This window comes from Lucilia cuprina, chromosome 5, assembly GCF_022045245.1.
Source record: "Lucilia cuprina isolate Lc7/37 chromosome 5, ASM2204524v1, whole genome shotgun sequence".
Taxonomy (NCBI): domain Eukaryota; kingdom Metazoa; phylum Arthropoda; class Insecta; order Diptera; family Calliphoridae; genus Lucilia; species Lucilia cuprina.
In genome coordinates, this window is record NC_060953.1 from 11,515,765 (window position 1) to 11,534,112 (window position 18,348).

At 29.0% G+C, this 18,348-nt stretch overlaps 5 protein-coding genes across 6 annotated transcripts in view; 3 read left to right on the forward strand and 2 right to left on the reverse strand.

Annotated features, from left to right (window-relative positions):
* Positions 1 to 1,034: 1,034 nt before the first annotated feature.
* On the reverse strand, positions 1,035 to 3,984 carry LOC111676646 (aldo-keto reductase family 1 member B1-like). Its single transcript, XM_046953003.1, has 7 exons — positions 3,847 to 3,984; positions 3,707 to 3,788; positions 2,265 to 2,315; positions 2,042 to 2,211; positions 1,495 to 1,981; positions 1,230 to 1,438; positions 1,035 to 1,173 (listed from the first exon to the last, which is right to left on the reverse strand). Exons 1-7 carry the CDS (start codon positions 3,906 to 3,908, stop codon positions 1,116 to 1,118), a joined length of 1,119 nt encoding a protein of 372 aa, XP_046808959.1. The 5' UTR covers positions 3,909 to 3,984; the 3' UTR covers positions 1,035 to 1,115.
* Positions 1,799 to 8,706, forward strand: LOC111676631 (aldo-keto reductase family 1 member B1-like). 2 transcript variants are annotated; one of them, XM_046953004.1, is made up of 4 exons: positions 1,799 to 1,941; positions 6,666 to 6,805; positions 7,849 to 8,541; positions 8,609 to 8,706. In XM_046953004.1, exons 1-4 carry the CDS (start codon positions 1,939 to 1,941, stop codon positions 8,655 to 8,657), a joined length of 885 nt encoding a protein of 294 aa, XP_046808960.1. In that variant the 5' UTR covers positions 1,799 to 1,938; the 3' UTR covers positions 8,658 to 8,706. The 2 variants fall into 2 exon arrangements, with proteins under 2 accessions (XP_046808960.1, XP_023293362.2); XM_023437594.2 differs by lacking the exon at positions 1,799 to 1,941 and adding an exon at positions 4,846 to 5,041.
* A 2,169-nt stretch (positions 8,707 to 10,875) lies between these two features.
* On the forward strand, positions 10,876 to 12,240 carry LOC111676645 (aldo-keto reductase family 1 member C23-like). Its single transcript, XM_023437611.2, has 4 exons — positions 10,876 to 11,118; positions 11,225 to 11,364; positions 11,438 to 12,130; positions 12,192 to 12,240. Exons 1-4 carry the CDS (start codon positions 10,963 to 10,965, stop codon positions 12,235 to 12,237), a joined length of 1,035 nt encoding a protein of 344 aa, XP_023293379.2. The 5' UTR covers positions 10,876 to 10,962; the 3' UTR covers positions 12,238 to 12,240.
* A 28-nt stretch (positions 12,241 to 12,268) lies between these two features.
* On the reverse strand, positions 12,269 to 13,307 carry LOC111676633 (DNA-directed RNA polymerase III subunit RPC8). Its single transcript, XM_023437596.2, has 3 exons — positions 13,070 to 13,307; positions 12,520 to 13,005; positions 12,269 to 12,457 (listed from the first exon to the last, which is right to left on the reverse strand). Exons 1-3 carry the CDS (start codon positions 13,178 to 13,180, stop codon positions 12,311 to 12,313), a joined length of 744 nt encoding a protein of 247 aa, XP_023293364.2. The 5' UTR covers positions 13,181 to 13,307; the 3' UTR covers positions 12,269 to 12,310.
* Positions 13,308 to 14,307: 1,000 nt separating this feature from the next.
* Positions 14,308 to 18,348, forward strand: part of LOC111683141 (serine/threonine-protein kinase unc-51) — a 36,288-nt gene continuing 32,247 nt past the window's right edge. The window contains exon 1 of the mRNA XM_046951265.1: positions 14,308 to 15,392. Coding sequence (XP_046807221.1) covers positions 15,303 to 15,392 — 90 coding nt within the window. The 5' untranslated portion in view covers positions 14,308 to 15,302. The remainder of the gene's footprint in view (positions 15,393 to 18,348) is intronic.

The following is an 18,348-nucleotide window of genomic DNA, read 5'->3' on the forward strand; positions in this document are numbered from 1 at the left end:
AATTTTCGTCTGCACATATTTCTCAGAGAGGGTTTTTATTTATTCTCTCTGCAAAATGAGTGAAAAACAAAAAAGTTTGCCAGAAAGTTTGTTAAGTTCACGGGTATATTAAAATCGCAGTCATAAAGAAAATTTTCTATAGAAAACTGTTAACATTTTTGTCTATTAAAAAACTAAGAAGAAAGGAAACTTTTCTCTACAAAACTCTGTAAATAAGAATATTTCTTATAAGAAACTAGGGTTCTATAAATCGACTTACGAATAATCGAATAATCGACCTTTTGTCGAAAAAAGTCGAAAAGTCGAAGTCGACTATTTTGTTCCAAAAAAGTCGATAACTCAACTATCGTCTATGAAAAAAGTCGACTTTGTAAATAAAAGTCGGAAAGTTGGAAAGAGTCGAAAAGTCGAAAAAAGTCGGAAAAAGTCGAAAGAAGTCGAAAAATTCGGAAAATTCGGAAAAAGTCGAAAATAGTCGGAAAAAGTCGAAAATAGTCGGAAAAAGTCGAAAAGTCGGAAAAAGACGAAAATAGAAAGAAGTCGAAAAAAACTCAAAAAATTGCAACAAATAGAAAAAATATAAATAATTTTTTTTATTAATAATAAATAATAATAATAATAATAATAATAACAATAATAATAATAATATAATGTTAAATGGCAACATTATAAATTTACACTTCTGGCAACTTTAAAAATTTTTAACTCTGGTCGGAAAAAGTCGAAAATAATCGAAAAAAGTCGGAAAGTCGAAAATAGTCGAAAAAAAAAGTCAAAAGTCGAAAAAAGTCAGAAAATGTCGGAGAGTCGAAAAAAGTCGAAAAGTCGACGATTTATAAAATATTAAAAGTCGAAAAGTAGAAAAATCGACTTTTAATTAAATGAAAAAAGTCGAAAAATCGACTTTTAACTAAATGCAAAAAGTCCAAAGTCGAAAAGTCGACTTTTCATAAAAGCAAAAAGTCGAAAAGTCGACTTTTCGTTTCAACTATAGAATACTTAAGAAGAATATCTTGAAAAGAATATGACAACTGCTATTATTAAAAATTAATTTTTATTGTAAAAAAGGGTAAAATTTAAAAAATTTATTTTGCAAAATTTCAAAATTATTTTGCTTAACATTTCTGGGTCTCATTGGATTGCTCAAATGGATGATAAGGATGGCCAGAAGCTCTTGAGAAGAAAATAAATATAACACCATTTTCTTTTACTATACTTTACATACATACCCTGAAAATTGAAAATAACGCAAATTATGATTTAAACTATCGATATTTAAAACATCTTCGGCAGACAATTCAAAATCGAATATATCAATATTTTCTGCAATATGTTTTTTATCCATAGACTTGGGTATAACAGCATGACCGCATTGTATTTGATAGCGCAATAAAATTTGCGCCGGAGTACGTTTATGTTTTTCCGATAATTGTGAAATCTAAAAAGAAATTTTGTAATCAAATATTTTAATATTATTTTTTTAACAAACTAAACCTTATAATCTTTTAAAAGTATTCTTTCCTTTTCGGGATTTTTAGCCCAAGGTCTTTTGGGTGAGCCCACCGGTGCATAAGCGGTAATACAAATATCTTGACATTTAGCATAATTAACTAATTCCTTTTGAGTCAGATAAGGATGTATTTCGATTTGTAATGTTTGTGGTCTTATATTACAGTTCTTAAGTAATCTTTTGATTTGTTTCTTATTGAAATTGGATATACCAATATTCTTACATAATTTACTTTCCACCAAATCCTCCATAGCTTGCCAAGTGTTGAGAAAATCATCATCACTATATAACAACTCACCCTGACATATGGGAAAAAGTTCTTCACCTGTTTGAAATCCCATAGGTGTATGCATTAAATACATATCCAAATATTCAAGACCCAAATCTTCCAAAGTTTGTTGGCAAGCGCAGCAGACAGTGTCGGGATTATGGTAAGTATTCCATAATTTGCTGGTTATAAATAAATTTTCTCTAAAAATCAAAAACTAAATTATTCCTTTGAGTGTAAAATTTATTATTTTAAAAGGTTACCTTTTGACCACTCCGCTTTCAATTTTCTTTTTTAAAATTTGCCCTATCTCCTTTTCATTTTTATACAAATGAGCACAGTCTATATGACGATAACCGGCATCTATAGCTATACCCACTGCTTTAGCTACTTTTTCGGACTCCTCATTATTATTGCTATTTTGTTTGGGTTTCTAATTTGAATTTTTCATATTAAATTGTTTTTAATTTTAACTAAAATTGTTACCTTTTGACCTTGCTGTTCAACTTTTTCTAAAACTGCGAAATCATTGGAGCTCTAGAGAATTTATAGAAATAGAACTTAAATTTTAATAAAAATTTCTCTTATAACTGAACTATTACTAAACTAGAACTGAGAACATACCCTTCACCTTCGTGAGAAGGGTATATATAATATAAAGTATATATATTCTGGATCCTTATAGATAGCGGAGTCGATTAAGCCATGTCTGTCTGTTCGTCTGTCTGTCTGTCTGTTGAAATCAGTTTTTAGAGGTCCCCAGATATCGGCGAGATCCGAATCTTCAATAATTCAGTTAGACATGCTTTCGAGAAGATCGCTATTTAAAATCAGCAAAATCGGTCTATAAATAACGGAGGTATGAGCAAAAATCCGAGACAACCTTAGAAAATTTCATCAAAAAGCCATATTTTGTATGCTTTGTTAAAAAAGCAACAACAACACTGTGAATTGAATGAGGATGTAGATGTGCGTGTGGATATGTATTTGGTTTTCTTCAGCTGTGTATTTTTTTTGTATTCACGAGGGTATAACAAGAACAAGGAGTTAAGCAGTAATATGTTGGTAATACAGCTCATATTTGTTTGAGGACGGTTATACAGTTTGACAGTGGTATTACAGTGCAACGGTCAATATTTCTTTCTAGGGTTCTATAGTTGAAACGAAAAGTTGACTTTTCGACTTTTTGGATTTTATGAAAAGTCGACTTTTCGATTTCGACTTTTTGCATTTAGTTAAAAGTCGATTTTTCGACTTTTTCATTTAATTAAAAGTCGATTTTTCGACTTTAATATTTTATAAATAGTCGACTTTTTTTGACTATTTTCGACTTTTGACTTTTTTCGACTATTTTCGACTTTCCGACTTTTTTCGACTTTTTACGACCAGATTTAAAAATATTATTATTATTATTAATAAAAAAATTTTATTTATATTTTTTCTATTTGTTGCAATTTTTTGAGTTTTTTCGACTTCTATCTATTTTCGACTTTTTCCGACTCTTCGACTTTTTCCGACTATTTTCGACTTTTTCCGAATTTTTCGACTTCTTTCGACTTTTTCCGACTTTTTTCGACTCTTTCCGACTTTTCGACTTTTTTCGACTTTCCGACATTTCGACTTTTATTTACAAAGTCGACTTTTCGACTTTTTTCATAGACGATAGTCGAGTTATCGACTTTTTTGGAACAAAATAGTCGACTTCGACTTTTTTCGACAAAAAGTCGATTGTTCGATTATTCGAAAGTCGATTTATAGAACCCTATTTCTTTCTGCTACAGTTTATATTTGTTTGTGTGTATGTTATGTGTGACATGTGTGTGTGAGATACAAAATAAATAAAAACTGTTTTTTTTTAAACAGAAATATTACTTGTTCTTTATAAATTGATATTAAGAGATTATCCTTTGAATCTTTTGACAACTTACACTCCATGTTCCAAAACCAATTATGGGCATTTCATTGCCATTATTCATAACAATTGCCGGCAATTCACAATGATGACGTTTGCTAAATTATTTTCAAAATTAATTTTGAAATAAACTATATTTTGCCTAGATTAACTTACGCTAGGAGTACAATTTTTCCGAAATTATTTGTAAAACTATTTTTCAATAAAGATTTCAACATTTTTATTAAGAAATTGATATTTTAATAACAAAGTCAAAATGGTATTTTAAATGAAAACGTATTTATTATTTGTGACAGAAAAATAACAAAATTTTGACAATTTTAAATAAAACAACAACAAATAAAATATAAACAAGTAAGAGTGCTATATTCGGCTGTGCCGAATCTTATATACCCTTCACCAAGTATGTTTTATAAAACAGTTTTTATTTATTTTGTATCTCTGCACACATGTCACACATAACATACACACAAACAAATATAAACTGTAGCAGAAAGAAATATTAACCGTTGTACTGTAATACTACCGTCAAACTGTATTACCACCCTCAAACAAATATCAGCTGTATTACCAACATATTACTGCTTTATCTCCTTGTTATACCCACTTACCTACGTGAGAACAGAACATCATCCAAACATACAAAAAAATACACAACTGAATAAAACCAAATACATCTTTATCCAATTCACAGTGTTGTTGTTGCTTTTTTAACAAAGCATGAAAAAAATGTGGCTTTTTTGATGAAATTTTCAGAGGTTGTCTCGGATTTTTGCTCATATCTCCGTTATTTATAGACCGATTTTGCTGATTTTAAATAGTTATCTTCTCGAAAGCATGTCTAACTCAATTATTGAAGATTCGGATCTCGCCGATATCTGGGAACCTCTAAAAAATGATTTCAACAGACAGACGGACATGGCTTAATCGACTCCGCTATCTATAAGGATCCAGAATATATATACTTTACAGGGTGGGAAAATTATATTATAGAAATTACAAACGGAATGACAAACTTATATATACCCTTCTCACGAAGGTGAAGGGTATAAAAATAAAAGCAAAACAAAAGCTCTTAGAAGAAAGCTTTTTTTTTGGCTAAAGCTACCTAGACTTCACATTGCATATAGTAATTTAAAAAAAAAAAAACAATTAAAAAACATCAGTGCATTTCCATCAGCTAATAGAGGAAAAACAAAAACAATTTATTCAAGTGTTAAACAAATTTATAAAAAAATTATTATTTAATATGTGTACAAATGCAACAAATAAAATAAATTCAAATCCAGTGCCTTTTGTTACGCTTAAAAATGGTCGTAAAATGCCTATGATTGGTCTGGGAACATGGAGGGCAAGTATTCGCGTATTAACATGTTTATAATATGTATTTTGCACTTGACCGTCAAAACTACATAAACATGACAAGGTCATCGATATTTGTAGGGTATATAGGAGGTATTTAAAAAAATGTTTTATATTTGACAACAATAAGCCGGTATGTTTTCACAAAAAGTTTGGTGAAATATTGAAAATGTGATATTGACTGGGTCATAAATATAGCAATTTAAAATAAACGGTTATTTTTTATATTTGCACAATGGCATGGCGAATAATATACAAAATTACTAATTGTTTATCATTTAGTTTAATTGACAAGTCATATTACTACTCCTTAAGAGACAGTCAAAGAACTAGTTCATTGAGCAGTTTCCTTATCTTCGCTTTATTTTAATTTAAGCCGCAATACACGGTTGCACAGTGGTATAGAAAAAAGAGGGAAATAATTCGCTATCTTCTAACTTTGGTATGCACAAAGAGGAGGTGTTGTCGAGTTTATGCTTTGAATTTGGACCTTATAGGCCAATTTGGACACCTCGGCTATGTTAAATTTTTAAAACGATCCTATTACTTCATTTGAGTTCATATTTAAAAAAATTTTCATATATAGAATCTCCTCATCGAGCACTATAAAAAAATTATCTCTTATAGTTTAGGATATATTCGCATTTGAAAATTAAAATTTTAAAATTTTTACCGTCCTTACTTTAGTTTTTTGATAATAGCGGATCCAAATATTCCCGATTTTCGCCATTTTTTCATTCTTTTATTCGCTTAACAACAAGTTTATATATCAAACAGTTAAAGAATTATGTAAAAATCATGACTGAGTCCAATGTTATAGACATTTTAGTTTAAAAAATTAAAAAAGGCGATTTTTTGCCATTTTTTTGGGGAAAAAAGTATCTTTTTCTTTTTAAGTTATCTAAAAAGTTTCTAAGAAGATGTATATATAATTTATACTTTTTGGAAAGCTGACTTTACATAAAATACGATAAATGAAACAAAACCTAAAAATTTTTGATACCGAGAGGACCAGGTCCATCCAAAAAAAAACCTATTTTTTATGGAAAATTGAATTTTGAGCAAAAATTCTCAAATCGCATAGTCGATATCAAATTATAGTGACCTGTTTTATATGACCCAATATGTTCTTAATCATTTTGTAACGGGTTTCGATAACCCCGCCCCTGGTATGGATATAATAGGCAAAAAACAAAAAATCCCCTTTTTGGGATTTTTTAAAACTCTTTTGGGAATTCCGGGAATTCTAATAAGAAAATTCGAAATTTTTATTTAATTTTGGATTTTGAGTAAAAAAATCTACCTAACTGTAAAATTTCATTAAAAAATATTCATAAATAAAATTTTTATTGCGATTTGAAAAATTTGTATCTTCGCAAAAACTGAATAAAAAAATTTTTAAGTTGACACTGTTTTTTACACATTTTCTGCACATTTTACTGACAACATTGTAAGATCTAACAACCGTGTATGCATAACATTATTTATAACCTAAAATGTGTCATTTTATTGTAGGGTATAAAAATGTTCCTTAAAACCGCAACGTTTACAACAAATTTGTTGTTATTTAAAAGCTTTTGTAATTCATTAATTTGTTTTTGCTCTTTTTGCAGTTGCAACGTAAAGCTTCGGATGTGGTGCATGATGCTTTCGATGTGGGTTATCGTCATTTTGATTGCGCCCATATTTATCGCAATGAACATGAGGTGGGTGAAGCATTTAAGGAACTTCTTGAAAAGGGAAAAGTTAAGAGGTAATTGTGTAGAAGAAAACTATTAGAGTGGGTTTTTTAAATTAGCAATCAAATGCCAATTAATAATCAGATTAGTTAATCTAGAAATAAATTTAATCTGTTGTTTATTATTCCTTTTGATGTTTTTGAGTATGAGATTAAATTTCGCAGTGTTGCCATACAAAACAACTGAAAACGTCACTGTTTGTTATCAAAACGATGAATGTTTTATAAAAAAGAAAAAGATGACAATTAGGGTTCTATAAATCGACATTCGAATAATCGAACAATCGACTTTTTGTCGAAAAAAGTCGAAGTCGACTATTTTGTTCCAATAAAGTCGATAACTCGACTATAGTCTATGAAAAAAGTCGAAAAGTCGACTTTGTAAATAAAAGTCGAAAAAAGTCGGAAAAAGTCGAAAAAAGTTGGAAAAAGTCGAAAATAATCGGAAAAAGTTGAAAATAGTCGGAAAAAGTCGAAAAAATTCGAAAAGTGGGAAAAAGTCGAAAATAGAAAGAAGTCGAAAAAACTCAAAGAATTGCAACAAATAGAAAAAATATAAATAATTTTTTTATTAATAATAATTATAATATAATGTTAAATGGTCACATAAATTTACGCTTCTGGCAACTTTATAAATTTTTAACTCTGGTCGGAAAAAGTCGGAAAGTCGAAAATAGTCGAAAAAAGTCAAAAGTCGGAAAAAGTAGACTATTTATAAAATATTAAAAGTCGAAAAATCGACTTTTAATTAAATGAAAAAAGTCGAAAAGTCGACTTTTAACTAAATGCAAAAAGTCGAAAAGTCGACTTTTCGTTTCAACTATGGAACCCTAAAGACAATTGTAATTAATAAAATTAACATTTTAATGTTTATTTAAAAAAAATCTTTTAATTTTTTGACATCAGCTGTTTTTTTCCTTTCTGGCTCAAGTTTAAACTACCTCCATTGGGCGCTTAAACTAGCAAACAAAATTAACTAATCGAGGATTAATTTTAATTTAATACCTAATTTTTTACCTAAAGATTATTGCAATTATCTAAAAATACTTTTTTTCCAGAGATGAATTATTTGTTACCAGCAAACTATGGAATACATTCCATCATCCGACAATGGTGCGTCAGGCTTGTGAAACTACATTAAATAATTTAAATCTAACGTATCTGGATAATTATCTAATACATTGGCCTATGGCCTACAAAGATGGCGAAGAACTTTATCCGAAAGATGAAAATAATAAAATTATATTTTCAAATGTTGATTATGTGGATACTTGGTGGGCTATGGAGGATTTGGTTGATTCTGGTCTTTGCCTTAGTATAGGTCTATCAAATTTCAATATATCTCAAATAGAACGTGTGCTAAAGGTGGCACGTATACCACCGGCAAATTTACAAATCGAATGTCATCCTTATTTGAATCAACAAAAATTGATGGAATTTTGTAGAGCTAACGATATAGTGGTAACAGCATATAGTTCCTTAGGGTCACCCTCATCACCTTATGCCAAGCCGGGAGAATATCCTATATTACAAAATCCTATAGTTTTGACATTAGCTGAGAAGCATCAAAAATCACCTGCCCAATTGTTGTTGCGTTATCAACTGGAACGTGGTAATGTTGTTTTACCAAGATCAGCTAGTAAGGATCATATGATAGAAAACTTTAATATATTGGATTTTAAGTTAAGTTCAGAGGATGTGGATTTATTGAATGGTTTAGATTTTGGTGGACGTTTTATGATAATGGCAGAGTAAGTAATTGTTTGTAATAGGATTGTAAATTTATAATTTGTTGAATAATTCTTAATTTCTTTTTAGTGCACAAGGTCATCCTTATCATCCGTTTGCTGATGAAAATATATTTTGAAATAATGAGAATTTTTAAATAAATATTACCTGTACCTGTTTTTATTTTATAAAAAATGGAAAATTTTATTTAAATAATTAAAATCTTAAAACTCGATCACCTTAATGAGGGCCGGTTAAACTAGGTTTAACTTTCTGTTAGTTTAAACTCGGAACAAATTTAGGCAGACTTTAACCGATAATTGTGTTTAGGGTTCTATAGTTGAAACGAAAAGTCGACTTTTCGACTTTTTGCATTTTATGAAAAGTCGACTTTTCGACTTTTTGCATTTTATGAAAAGTCGACTTTCGACATTTTGCATTTAGTTAAAAGTCGATTTTTCGACTTTTGACTTTTTTCATTTAATTGAAAGTCGATTTTTCGACTTTTAATATTTTATAAATAGTCAACTTTTCGACTTTTTCCGACTTTTTTCGACTTTTTCCGACTATTTTCGATTTTTTCCGACCAAAGTTAAAAATTTATAAAGTTGTCAGAAGCGTAAATTTATGATGTTGCTATTTAACGTTATATTATTATTATTATTATTATTATTATTATTAATAAAAAAAATTTTATTTACATTTTTTCTATTTGATGCAATTTTTTGAGTTTTTTCGACTTCTTTCTATTTTCGACTTTTTCCGACTTTTCGACTTTTTTCGACTTTTTCCGACTATTTTCGACTTTTCGACTTTTTTTTCGACTTTTTGACTTTTTTTCGACTTTTATTTACAAAGTAGACTTTTCGTCTTTTTTCATAGACGATAGTCGAGTTATCGACTTTTTTGGAACAAAATAGTCGACATCGACTTTTTTGGAACAAAATAGTCGACATCGACTTTTCGACTTTTTTCGACAAAAAGTCGATTGTTCGATTATTCGAAAGTCGATTTATAGAACCCTAATTGTGTTTTTCAGTTTAATCCATAACTTTAGATAACTTTGTAAGTATTGCCAACTATTCACTCAAAAATATAAACAATGAACAGCTGTTTTTTTGAAAATATCACATTTGTAAAATGAAAAAATTGAAAAAATGTTAAATAAACATTAAAAATAATTAGAAATAGAACAAAACAAATCAGAAAATTGCAATTTACATAAAATATTAAGTTTTTGTTCTTCGGAAATCATTGTTTTATTGTTTTTGTTCATTGTGTTTTCTCACTTATAACTTGAGTTTAATTGGTCAATAAAACTCAGTTAAACTAAGATAATAATACTACTAAGGGCGGGTTTCTTACTCCTTAGTTAAAGTAGGTTTAACTTGCTGTTAGATTAAACTCGAAACAAATTTAGGCGATCTTAAACGATTATTGTGTTTTTTAGTTTTAGATTTAAGCTCAGTTAACTTTGTTAGTATTGCCAACTTTTCACTCAAAAACATAAACAAAGAACAGCTGTTTTTTGCAAACAATACTTTTGTAAAATTGAAAATTTTGAAAAAATATTAAATAAACATTTAAAACAAAAATAAATAAAACAAAACAAATCAGAAATATTAAACTAGGTTTAACCAAAGGATGAAGATTATCTTTATCATAAAAACTCGCCCTAAGTAACTTTACTGTTTACTGAAAAACACAAAACATAGATTAAACCAGGTTTAAATCGAGAATGTAGATTATCTTTATAAGAAAAACCCATCCTAAAGATTAAATTATGTTGTTAAGAACTGCAAAGGGAATACTTTCTAAACGTTATATTTGAAATGTTGAACATTAAAAAGAACGTTTCAGTCGCAATTCAGGTCTGAGTTGGGGAACAACTCTCGCGTCATCGTGATTATTTCTTAAACGCGTTCAGGCTTGTGTTTGTTGCCTGGCTTTCGACAGTTTTGCGTCTCGCTCGCACTGGTGTAATGTATTACTTCATGTAACTGTTCAAAGTTACATGTTGTCTACATTAACCTCGTGCTTTCGTTTTACCTCAAGTGAGGTTATGTTTTATTGGTGGAGACCATAGAATACTCAAACGTTTTTAACTGGTGGAGACCATAAAATACTCACGATATAACCTGGTGGAGACCATTTAAACTCAAATATATACTGGTGGAGACCATTAATACTTTTGATGAAATCAAGTCCGGATGCTCCAACTTCCTATATGAAGGTATAGGTCGGTTGGTGGGGTTTTCTCTGGACAAACGTGTGATAACCTGGCAATATGAGTGCTTGATGCACCGCCATCCTAATCAAAACCCAAAAAAAAAAAAAAAAAAAAAAAGAACGTTTGACTTTTTTTCTATTTTCAAAATTTTCTTTTTTATTAAAATTTTTGGAAATATTTTTTGTTTTCGAAATTAATGTTGGTTTTAATTTAAATGGCTTCAAATACCAAAAATCCCAGTGAATCCCCACAAAAAGAAAGAAAATCTTTGGATGAGGTGGAGGAAAAATCGTATACAGCACCAGATGTACCTAGAGTTAAACTGAATAATGATAAAGAAATACCTGTAATAGGTCTGGGAACGAGTAAAGTAAGTTTTTGTTCGGGAATGAAATTGAGTGTGAAAAAATGTCTTTTGAAGGAAAACTAAAAAAAGTGTCAACCTAAGAGACATTTCTAAAATGTCTTTATTTCAGCTACAAACCAAGTGCAAGGAACTGGTGGGAGATGCCCTTAAATTGGGTTATCGTCATATAGATTGCGCCGAAGTTGATGGTAATGAAAAGGAAATTGGTGAAGCTATCAAGGAATACATTAAGAAGGGTTTAATAACAAGGTTAGAAATTAAACAACTTTTTCAAACATGAACAGTAAAAAAAATAATTGAAATCCTTTCCATTGTTCCCAAGAGACGACATATTTGTCACTAGCAAGTTGTGGAATAATCATCATACTCCACAACTGGTGCGTAAAGCTTGTGAAGCCTCCATAAAGAAATTGGGACTTAGCTATTTAGACTGCTATATAATGCATACGCCTATGGCCTTTCGGGAGGGTGATATTTACCAACCGAAAGATGAAAATGATAAGTTAATATATTCCGAAGTAGATTTCTTACAAACCTGGCGTGCTATGGAAAAATTAGTACAAAATGGTTTGGTTAAGACTTTAGGATTGGCCAATTTCAATATACGACAGCTAAATATTTTACTGGAAAAAGCTCATATTAAACCGGCTGTTCTGCATGTCGAATGTCATCCGTATTTAAATCAACAAATATTAATGGATTTTTGTGCGGCCAATGATATTGTGGTGGTAGCACAACATTGTCTGGGTAGTCCTTCGAATATTTATCGTTTGCATAATAAAATTCCCCTAACGCATAATGAGAAGATTTTGGAAATAGCAAAGAAAACAAAACATACACCGGCTCAGGTTTTGATCCGTTACCAAATTCAGAGGGGAAATATTGTTATAGCTACGGCCGTGAAACGATTATATATGAGAGAGAATATTTTAAGTGTTGGCTTCAAGTTGGGTTCGCAGGCTATGGCGGATATAGATGAATTGGATACGGGTACTAGGGTGTATGCTTTAGAAGAGTAAGTTGACGTTATTTTTTAACTGGAACGAGGCAATTAATCTAAAATCTCTTTGTTGTAGTTGTAAAGGTCATCCGCATCATCCTTTCGAAAAAGATTTATATTAATTTCTCATTTTTAAATAAAAACTCCAAAGAATTTTTTTGTTTTTTCTTTAATTTTATTTACAAACATTGTCCATCACTCTTCGTAGGCACCCTCGCCATTTTCGTCATTTTCATAGTCATTATTATCCTCTTCTTCCTCCTCAGCGCCCGCCTCTTCATCCTCTTGCTGTTGCTGATCCCACCAAGATAAAACACCCAAACCAGACTCATTAATAGCGGCCTGCGATAAAAAGTAACAAAATAAAACTTTACTTATCTCTTAATTCCACCAAATTTACTCACAATTATACGATAGGGAGTTTTTGATTCCGAATTCTGACCACCTACAGCTGCCGCCGCCGATGTACTTGCTGCAGATGCTCCAGGTTTATCATTGTTGGGCGGACCTATGGGTGAACTTTCTTCAAATATTTCACGTGATACACGAAACTTAATAGGTTCTCCTATATCCATAAATAAATCATGTTTGCCACCATCCTCTAAGGGATATTCCCAAACCCAAGCCTGTTCAGTTTCATCGAAACGTGAAGGATGTTGTAGGGCGGTAGGAGGTATAAGAATATCATCGAAAAAGCCCAAAGTAACATGAACACCTTCATGACTACAACTGCGTATTTTGCCGGTTATCACATTACCAATCGAGGGTCTAAAAACTATATAACGAAATATGACTTCGGTGTGTGAGGCTCCATCTCCAGGTAAAATAATGGAATCTTTTAAAGACACAATGTCTTTTAAAGCAATACAAAGACCCACATTTAAAAGTACCTGTTAGAAATTAAAACCACATTAATTTTTTGATTTCCATAAAAAAACAAAATTTGTTTTCCACCTTATTGGCCAATTTGCGATTTATTTCATCTCTAATGGCTTCTATTAGTTTCAAATTAAACTGTTCCGGTGCTATACGTATGGTATCTTTGAGTTCAGCTAAAGCAAACATTTGTTTTTCTTATTAAAATTTTTATTTTATTTACCGAAATAAAAGTTATTTTTTTATTTTTTACTATAAAATTCAACTTCATTCATTTAACGTTATTTGTTTTTTGTTTTGTTTTCGCTTTTCGTAAACATGTGCTTAATATAAATAGTGTTGTTAAGTGGTTGATTAGTATTTTCTGTAAATAGAGTTGTAAAGTGTTTGATATACAAGACAGAAAGAAAACCTGTCATAGTGTTGAAAAATGGTAAAACTAGAAGAAAATTCAAAGGAAAACTTTTTGAATGTTTCACTTTTTCAACTGGTAGTTCGTTTATTTGTAAGGAGAATGTTCATATATGCATAAAAACCGAAGAAATACACCTGTGCGCTCCTTAACTAGTGCCACAGGTGGGAACTGAACCCACCACCTACGGTCTACTAGACCAGAACTCTAACCACTAACCTACCGAAGGCGACTTTTCAACTGGCACCTTTTGGATTTTTCTAAAAAGATTGAACCTTGAACTATGAAATTGAATGTGCAAAGTCCCGAATAAATGAGAATCTATAAATACGAACCTTTTGGTACTTGTTCATTCTTTAAAAGGTACTTTTTTAATTTTTCCTTAAATTGAACCTTGAACGACGAAAATAAACATAGTGAGTCCTGAGTAAATTAGAATCCATAAAAAAGACTTTTAATACTTTTTCGTTCTTCAGATTTTCTGAAATATAAAATCAAACACGCTGCATTAAAATCTATATAAGGAAAATTTTACAATGGTCCTAATAAGGTACCTAGCCATATCTTAACCATTTTACTAAAATACACTATTGTGAAGATTATTTAAGATTAGAGAGCATTTTATTTGCTTTTCTATTAAGTTGTATTCAATCAAGATATTTTCCTTTATATTTACTTGCAAAATATCACTTTTTAACAATCGCATTGCGAATTTATTCGATATCGTTGAAAAATTTGAACAAAATCTAAAAAAGGTTCAAGGCGGATTTTAAGTTGCAGCCAAATTGTTTTCTTTTCGACGCCGTCATAAAATGTTTGTCGACGCAGTTCTTTGATTTGGGGTATTTGCTGTTTTTCACAAATTTGCCTTGATTATTTCTTCGTCTTCTTCGGAAGTGAAAAGTTAAAATAAAATATCGAGATTTTGGAAAAAAGCACCCAGAAAAAAGAAGTTAATTTAACTTCCAATAGAAAAGAAAATTGTTGTTTATTTAAATTAAAAGAACAAAGAATTTTGTTAACGAAAAAATATTGTGAAATTTAAGTTTTACTTCAAAAGAAAGAAGAGACACAAATGTTCAAAGATAAAAAAACCTATTGCAAACTGACAACAATAGAAAAAAATACGTACAAAAAGTATCGATAGAAGAAAAAAATAATTACGTAGAAGAATAAAAGCAAGAAAAATATTTATTTTTAATACCTATTCAATTAAATTTTAAAAGAAAAATTTCATATAACTAAAAAAATAAAAAAATATACAAAAATTTCCAGTTTAAAATTTTTAACAAATAGGTAGTAGTTTAAAAAAAAGGTAAAAAAACAAGAAAAAAGTGCACACAGTGAAAACCCTTGAAAATTGATTTTCCCCAAAAAGCACGAAGCATAAAAGGAAAACAAAAAGTGTAAAAAATATACGTATTATATGCACTTCAAGTGCAGAGTGAAAAATTAAAAGAAAAAATAATAAATATTACAATTTTGTTTTGTTGTTTGTTTAAAAGTGTGTGTTTTTGTAACAAATAGTGTCGCGTAAGAAAAAAAGAGAAAAAAATCAAACGTCATAAAATTCCAATTTTTATCCCATAAAATTACACAGACGACAAGTCACCAAACTAATTTTTAGTTTTCTTCAGCAACAACACTTTACTTTGTCTATTTATTTCAGTGTTTCTTTCTATTTTATACAGAAATTTAAAAACAAGTAATAAATGACATTTTCTTTAAAACAAAATTTTTCTTTTTGTTTGCAATAAAAAAAAAACAACAAACAAAATCAACTATAACGGTTAATTATTCAATCCGATAAAAACAACAATAAAATATATACAAAAAAAGTGCAACAACATCTGTTAGTTATCCTCGTTCATTTGTCCATTTTTAATTCCATATGCAACAATGAATATTGTTGGTGATTATGAATACAGTTCCAAGGATATGTTGGGCCATGGCGCCTTTGCTGTAGTTTATAAAGGACGTCATCGCAAGGTAAATAGACAATTTATTTGCATTTTGTAATTATTTAGATAATTTAGAAGAGGAAATTTTTTTTGCTTATTTAGGGTATTGAATAGACTTGAGTTTAGACTAAAGATAAGAGGATAGAAAAGACTAAGGTTTAGCCTATAGAATAGACTAAAGTTTAGTCTATAGAATAGACTAAAGTTTAGTCTATAGAAAAGACTAAAGTTTAGTCTATAGAATAGACTAAAGTTTAGTCTATAGAATAGACTAAAGTTTAGTCTATAGAATAGACTAAAGTTTAGTCTATAGAATAGACTAAAGTTTAGTCTATAGAATAGACTAAAGTTTAGTCTATAGAATAGACTAAAGTTTAGTCTATAGAATAGACTAAAGTTTAGTCTATAGAATAGACTAAAGTTTAGTCTATAGAATAGACTAAAGTTTAGTCTATAGAATAGACTAAAGTTTAGTCTATAGAATAGACTAAAGTTTAGTCTATAGAATAGACTAAAGTTTAGTCTATAGAATAGACTAAAGTTTAGTCTATAGAATAGACTAAAGTTTAGTCTATAGAATAGACTAAAGTTTAGTCTATAGAATAGACTAAAGTTTAGTCTATAGAATAGACTAAAGTTTAGTCTATAGAATAGACTAAAGTTTAGTCTATAGAATAGACTTAACTATAGCCTTTAGAAAACACAAAACTAGTATATAGAATAGACTAAAGTCTAGTATATAGAATAGACTAAAGTTTAGTCTATAGAATAGACTAAACTATAGCCTATAGAATATAATAAAGTTTAGTCTATAGAATAGACTAAACTGTAGCCTATAGAATAGAATAAAGTTTTGTCTATAGAATAGACTAAAGTTTAGTCTATAGAATAGACTAAAGTTTAGTCTATAGTATAGACTAAAGTTTAGTCTATAAATAGACTAAAGTTTAGTCTATAGAATAGACTAAAGATTAGTCTATTCTACTAGACTGAAGTCTAGTCTATTGATTAACCCATAGTGTAGTCTATAGTCCAGTCTGTAGTATAGTCTCTGTTCTAATCTATATTCTAGTTTTATTCTAGTCTATATTATATTGTTTAGTCTAGAGTCTAGTCGATAGTTTAGTCTATAGTTTAGTCTACAGTCTTGTCTATAGTCTAGTTTATTGTATTGTTTATAGTTTATTCTATCGTTTAGTCTATTGTACAGTTTATAGTCTAATCTATAGTTTAGTCTCGACACTAGTCTATAGTCTTGTTTATAATCTAGTTTATAGTCTAGTCTATAGTTTGGTCTATTGTTAGGTCTATTCAATTTAATTTAAATTCACAATTAATAGTTTCTAAACTCTTTTTAAATTTCCATTTATATACCGCCTTCTTCATAAGATTCGACTCCTACTCGTGTTGTCAAACTATTTATTTTTTTAATTTTTTTTTGATTGTATTTGTTATATTATACCTCTAAAATACAATTGATTTATAAACTTAATTATTTATATTTTTTTCTATTTCATTTATTTTTTTTCAACATGATCAATGATAATAATTCTGATCGCGTTTTATTGTCAATTTATGTGTGTGTTTTTAAAGAATTTCTATGTATGTGTGTGTGTATAATTTATTTTGCATATTATTATTTACTTTGTTTTGAAACAATTTTGCATATTTAGAAAATGAATGTCAAAACATAATATGACAAAAATTAGCATAGAAAATAATAACAAAGAATATGTTTAAAACATGGAAAAAGGGGTGTTAATAGGGAGGGAGTATATTGATTGAGGGGAACTTAAACTTTTTAAGTAAAATTTCAATTTTTGTTCAGAATGAAATTGATATTAAGAATTTGGTTTTGAAATATAGATTTGACATATTTTTCAAAATTTGGCAGGTTTGATTAGTAACTTGTCATTTCAATATTAGTAAATACTTCAAACTAGTCAACACAATCGTTTTTGATCTAATAGAGACAGTTTTTTTTTTGCAAAAAATTCTAGACAATTTACCTTTTTACTTGGGGTTGTCCCGGCCCTTTGGTTCAAAATATTAATTACATGAAAAATACTACCTGTTAATAACAAAAAATTTATTTGTTTATAAATAGATTAATTTATTTTAATTTATTTTAAACGTGCTGTAAATCGTCTTCATTTGTTTTTGAATGGAATATTGTTTTTTCTTTAAATAATTACTTTTGAACTGTTTGTCTGTGAAATGTTTTATTCAAAACTTGTTTTTTTATATTTTCCCTTACAAAAAAAACTAACTAAAATGCTAATTCAAATTTGTGTTTTTATTTAATTTAATAGTTTTTTACAAAAACTAGATTTTAACTGTTTAAAATCGAATACTTTCAAATGTAAAAGATCAATAGGGATCCATGTTTCAATCCATGAAAGAAAACTCCGTATGGAAAACTAGTTTTTAAATAAATATTGAGTTTGTTAATTAATTATTTTTTAAGAAGCTGTAAATTATGTACTCAATATTTAAGAAAAGATGTAAAAAGTATTATTTAAGTGTTAAGTGTTTTATAGACTTTGTTAAATTTAGAAAAAAACTAGGCCCTAGAATACACTCCATTAAATTCACTGTAGCAAAACAACTACGACAAAAATACAAATAATATTTTAATTCTAAACTTTAATTACTCTTAAAGTTCATCATTTTAAATTTCAATTTACATTTTAAATTACTCGCATTTAACCCAATTTACTTAAAAGATTAGTCATAACACAAAAATAATTTTTCTTGTAAGTCAGTGAACTTTTAGTAATTTCTTTCTTAACATTTATTAAGTACATGGTTTTTAAAAGATAATGTAAGCAAAGAATTTAAAGAAAAATATGTAAGATATTTTAAAGCTGTAATAATAATGTCTAGTCTATAGTCTAGTCTATATTCTAGTCTATAGTCTAGTCTATAGTCTAGTCTATAGTCTAGTCTATAGTCTAGTCTATAGTCTAGTCTATAGTCTAGTC

Bases quoted from the DNA above. Each gene is read 5' to 3' on its own strand.
- LOC111676631 (XM_023437594.2), top strand. From the start codon at position 4,940: ATGTGTACAAATGCAACAAATAAAATAAATTCAAATCCAGTGCCTTTT. The intron at 5,042-6,665 runs GCAAGTATTCGC...CTCTTTTTGCAG, and splicing joins TTGGTCTGGGAACATGGAGG to TTGCAACGTAAAGCTTCGGA. The intron at 6,806-7,848 runs GTAATTGTGTAG...CTTTTTTTCCAG, and splicing joins GAAAAGGGAAAAGTTAAGAG to AGATGAATTATTTGTTACCA.
- LOC111676633 (XM_023437596.2), bottom strand. From the start codon at position 13,180: ATGTTTGCTTTAGCTGAACTCAAAGATACCATACGTATAGCACCGGAA. The intron at 13,006-13,069 runs GTGGAAAACAAA...AATTTCTAACAG, and splicing joins ATCGCAAATTGGCCAATAAG to GTACTTTTAAATGTGGGTCT. The intron at 12,458-12,519 runs GTGAGTAAATTT...TTTTTATCGCAG, and splicing joins AAACTCCCTATCGTATAATT to GCCGCTATTAATGAGTCTGG.
- LOC111676646 (XM_046953003.1), bottom strand. From the start codon at position 3,908: ATGTTGAAATCTTTATTGAAAAATAGTTTTACAAATAATTTCGGAAAA. The intron at 3,789-3,846 runs GTAAGTTAATCT...AAAATAATTTAG, and splicing joins GGAAAAATTGTACTCCTAGC to CAAACGTCATCATTGTGAAT. The intron at 2,316-3,706 runs GTAAGTTGTCAA...TAAATTCTCTAG, and splicing joins TTGGTTTTGGAACATGGAGT to AGCTCCAATGATTTCGCAGT.
- LOC111676645 (XM_023437611.2), top strand. From the start codon at position 10,963: ATGGCTTCAAATACCAAAAATCCCAGTGAATCCCCACAAAAAGAAAGA. The intron at 11,119-11,224 runs GTAAGTTTTTGT...TCTTTATTTCAG, and splicing joins TAGGTCTGGGAACGAGTAAA to CTACAAACCAAGTGCAAGGA. The intron at 12,131-12,191 runs GTAAGTTGACGT...TCTTTGTTGTAG, and splicing joins AGGGTGTATGCTTTAGAAGA to TTGTAAAGGTCATCCGCATC.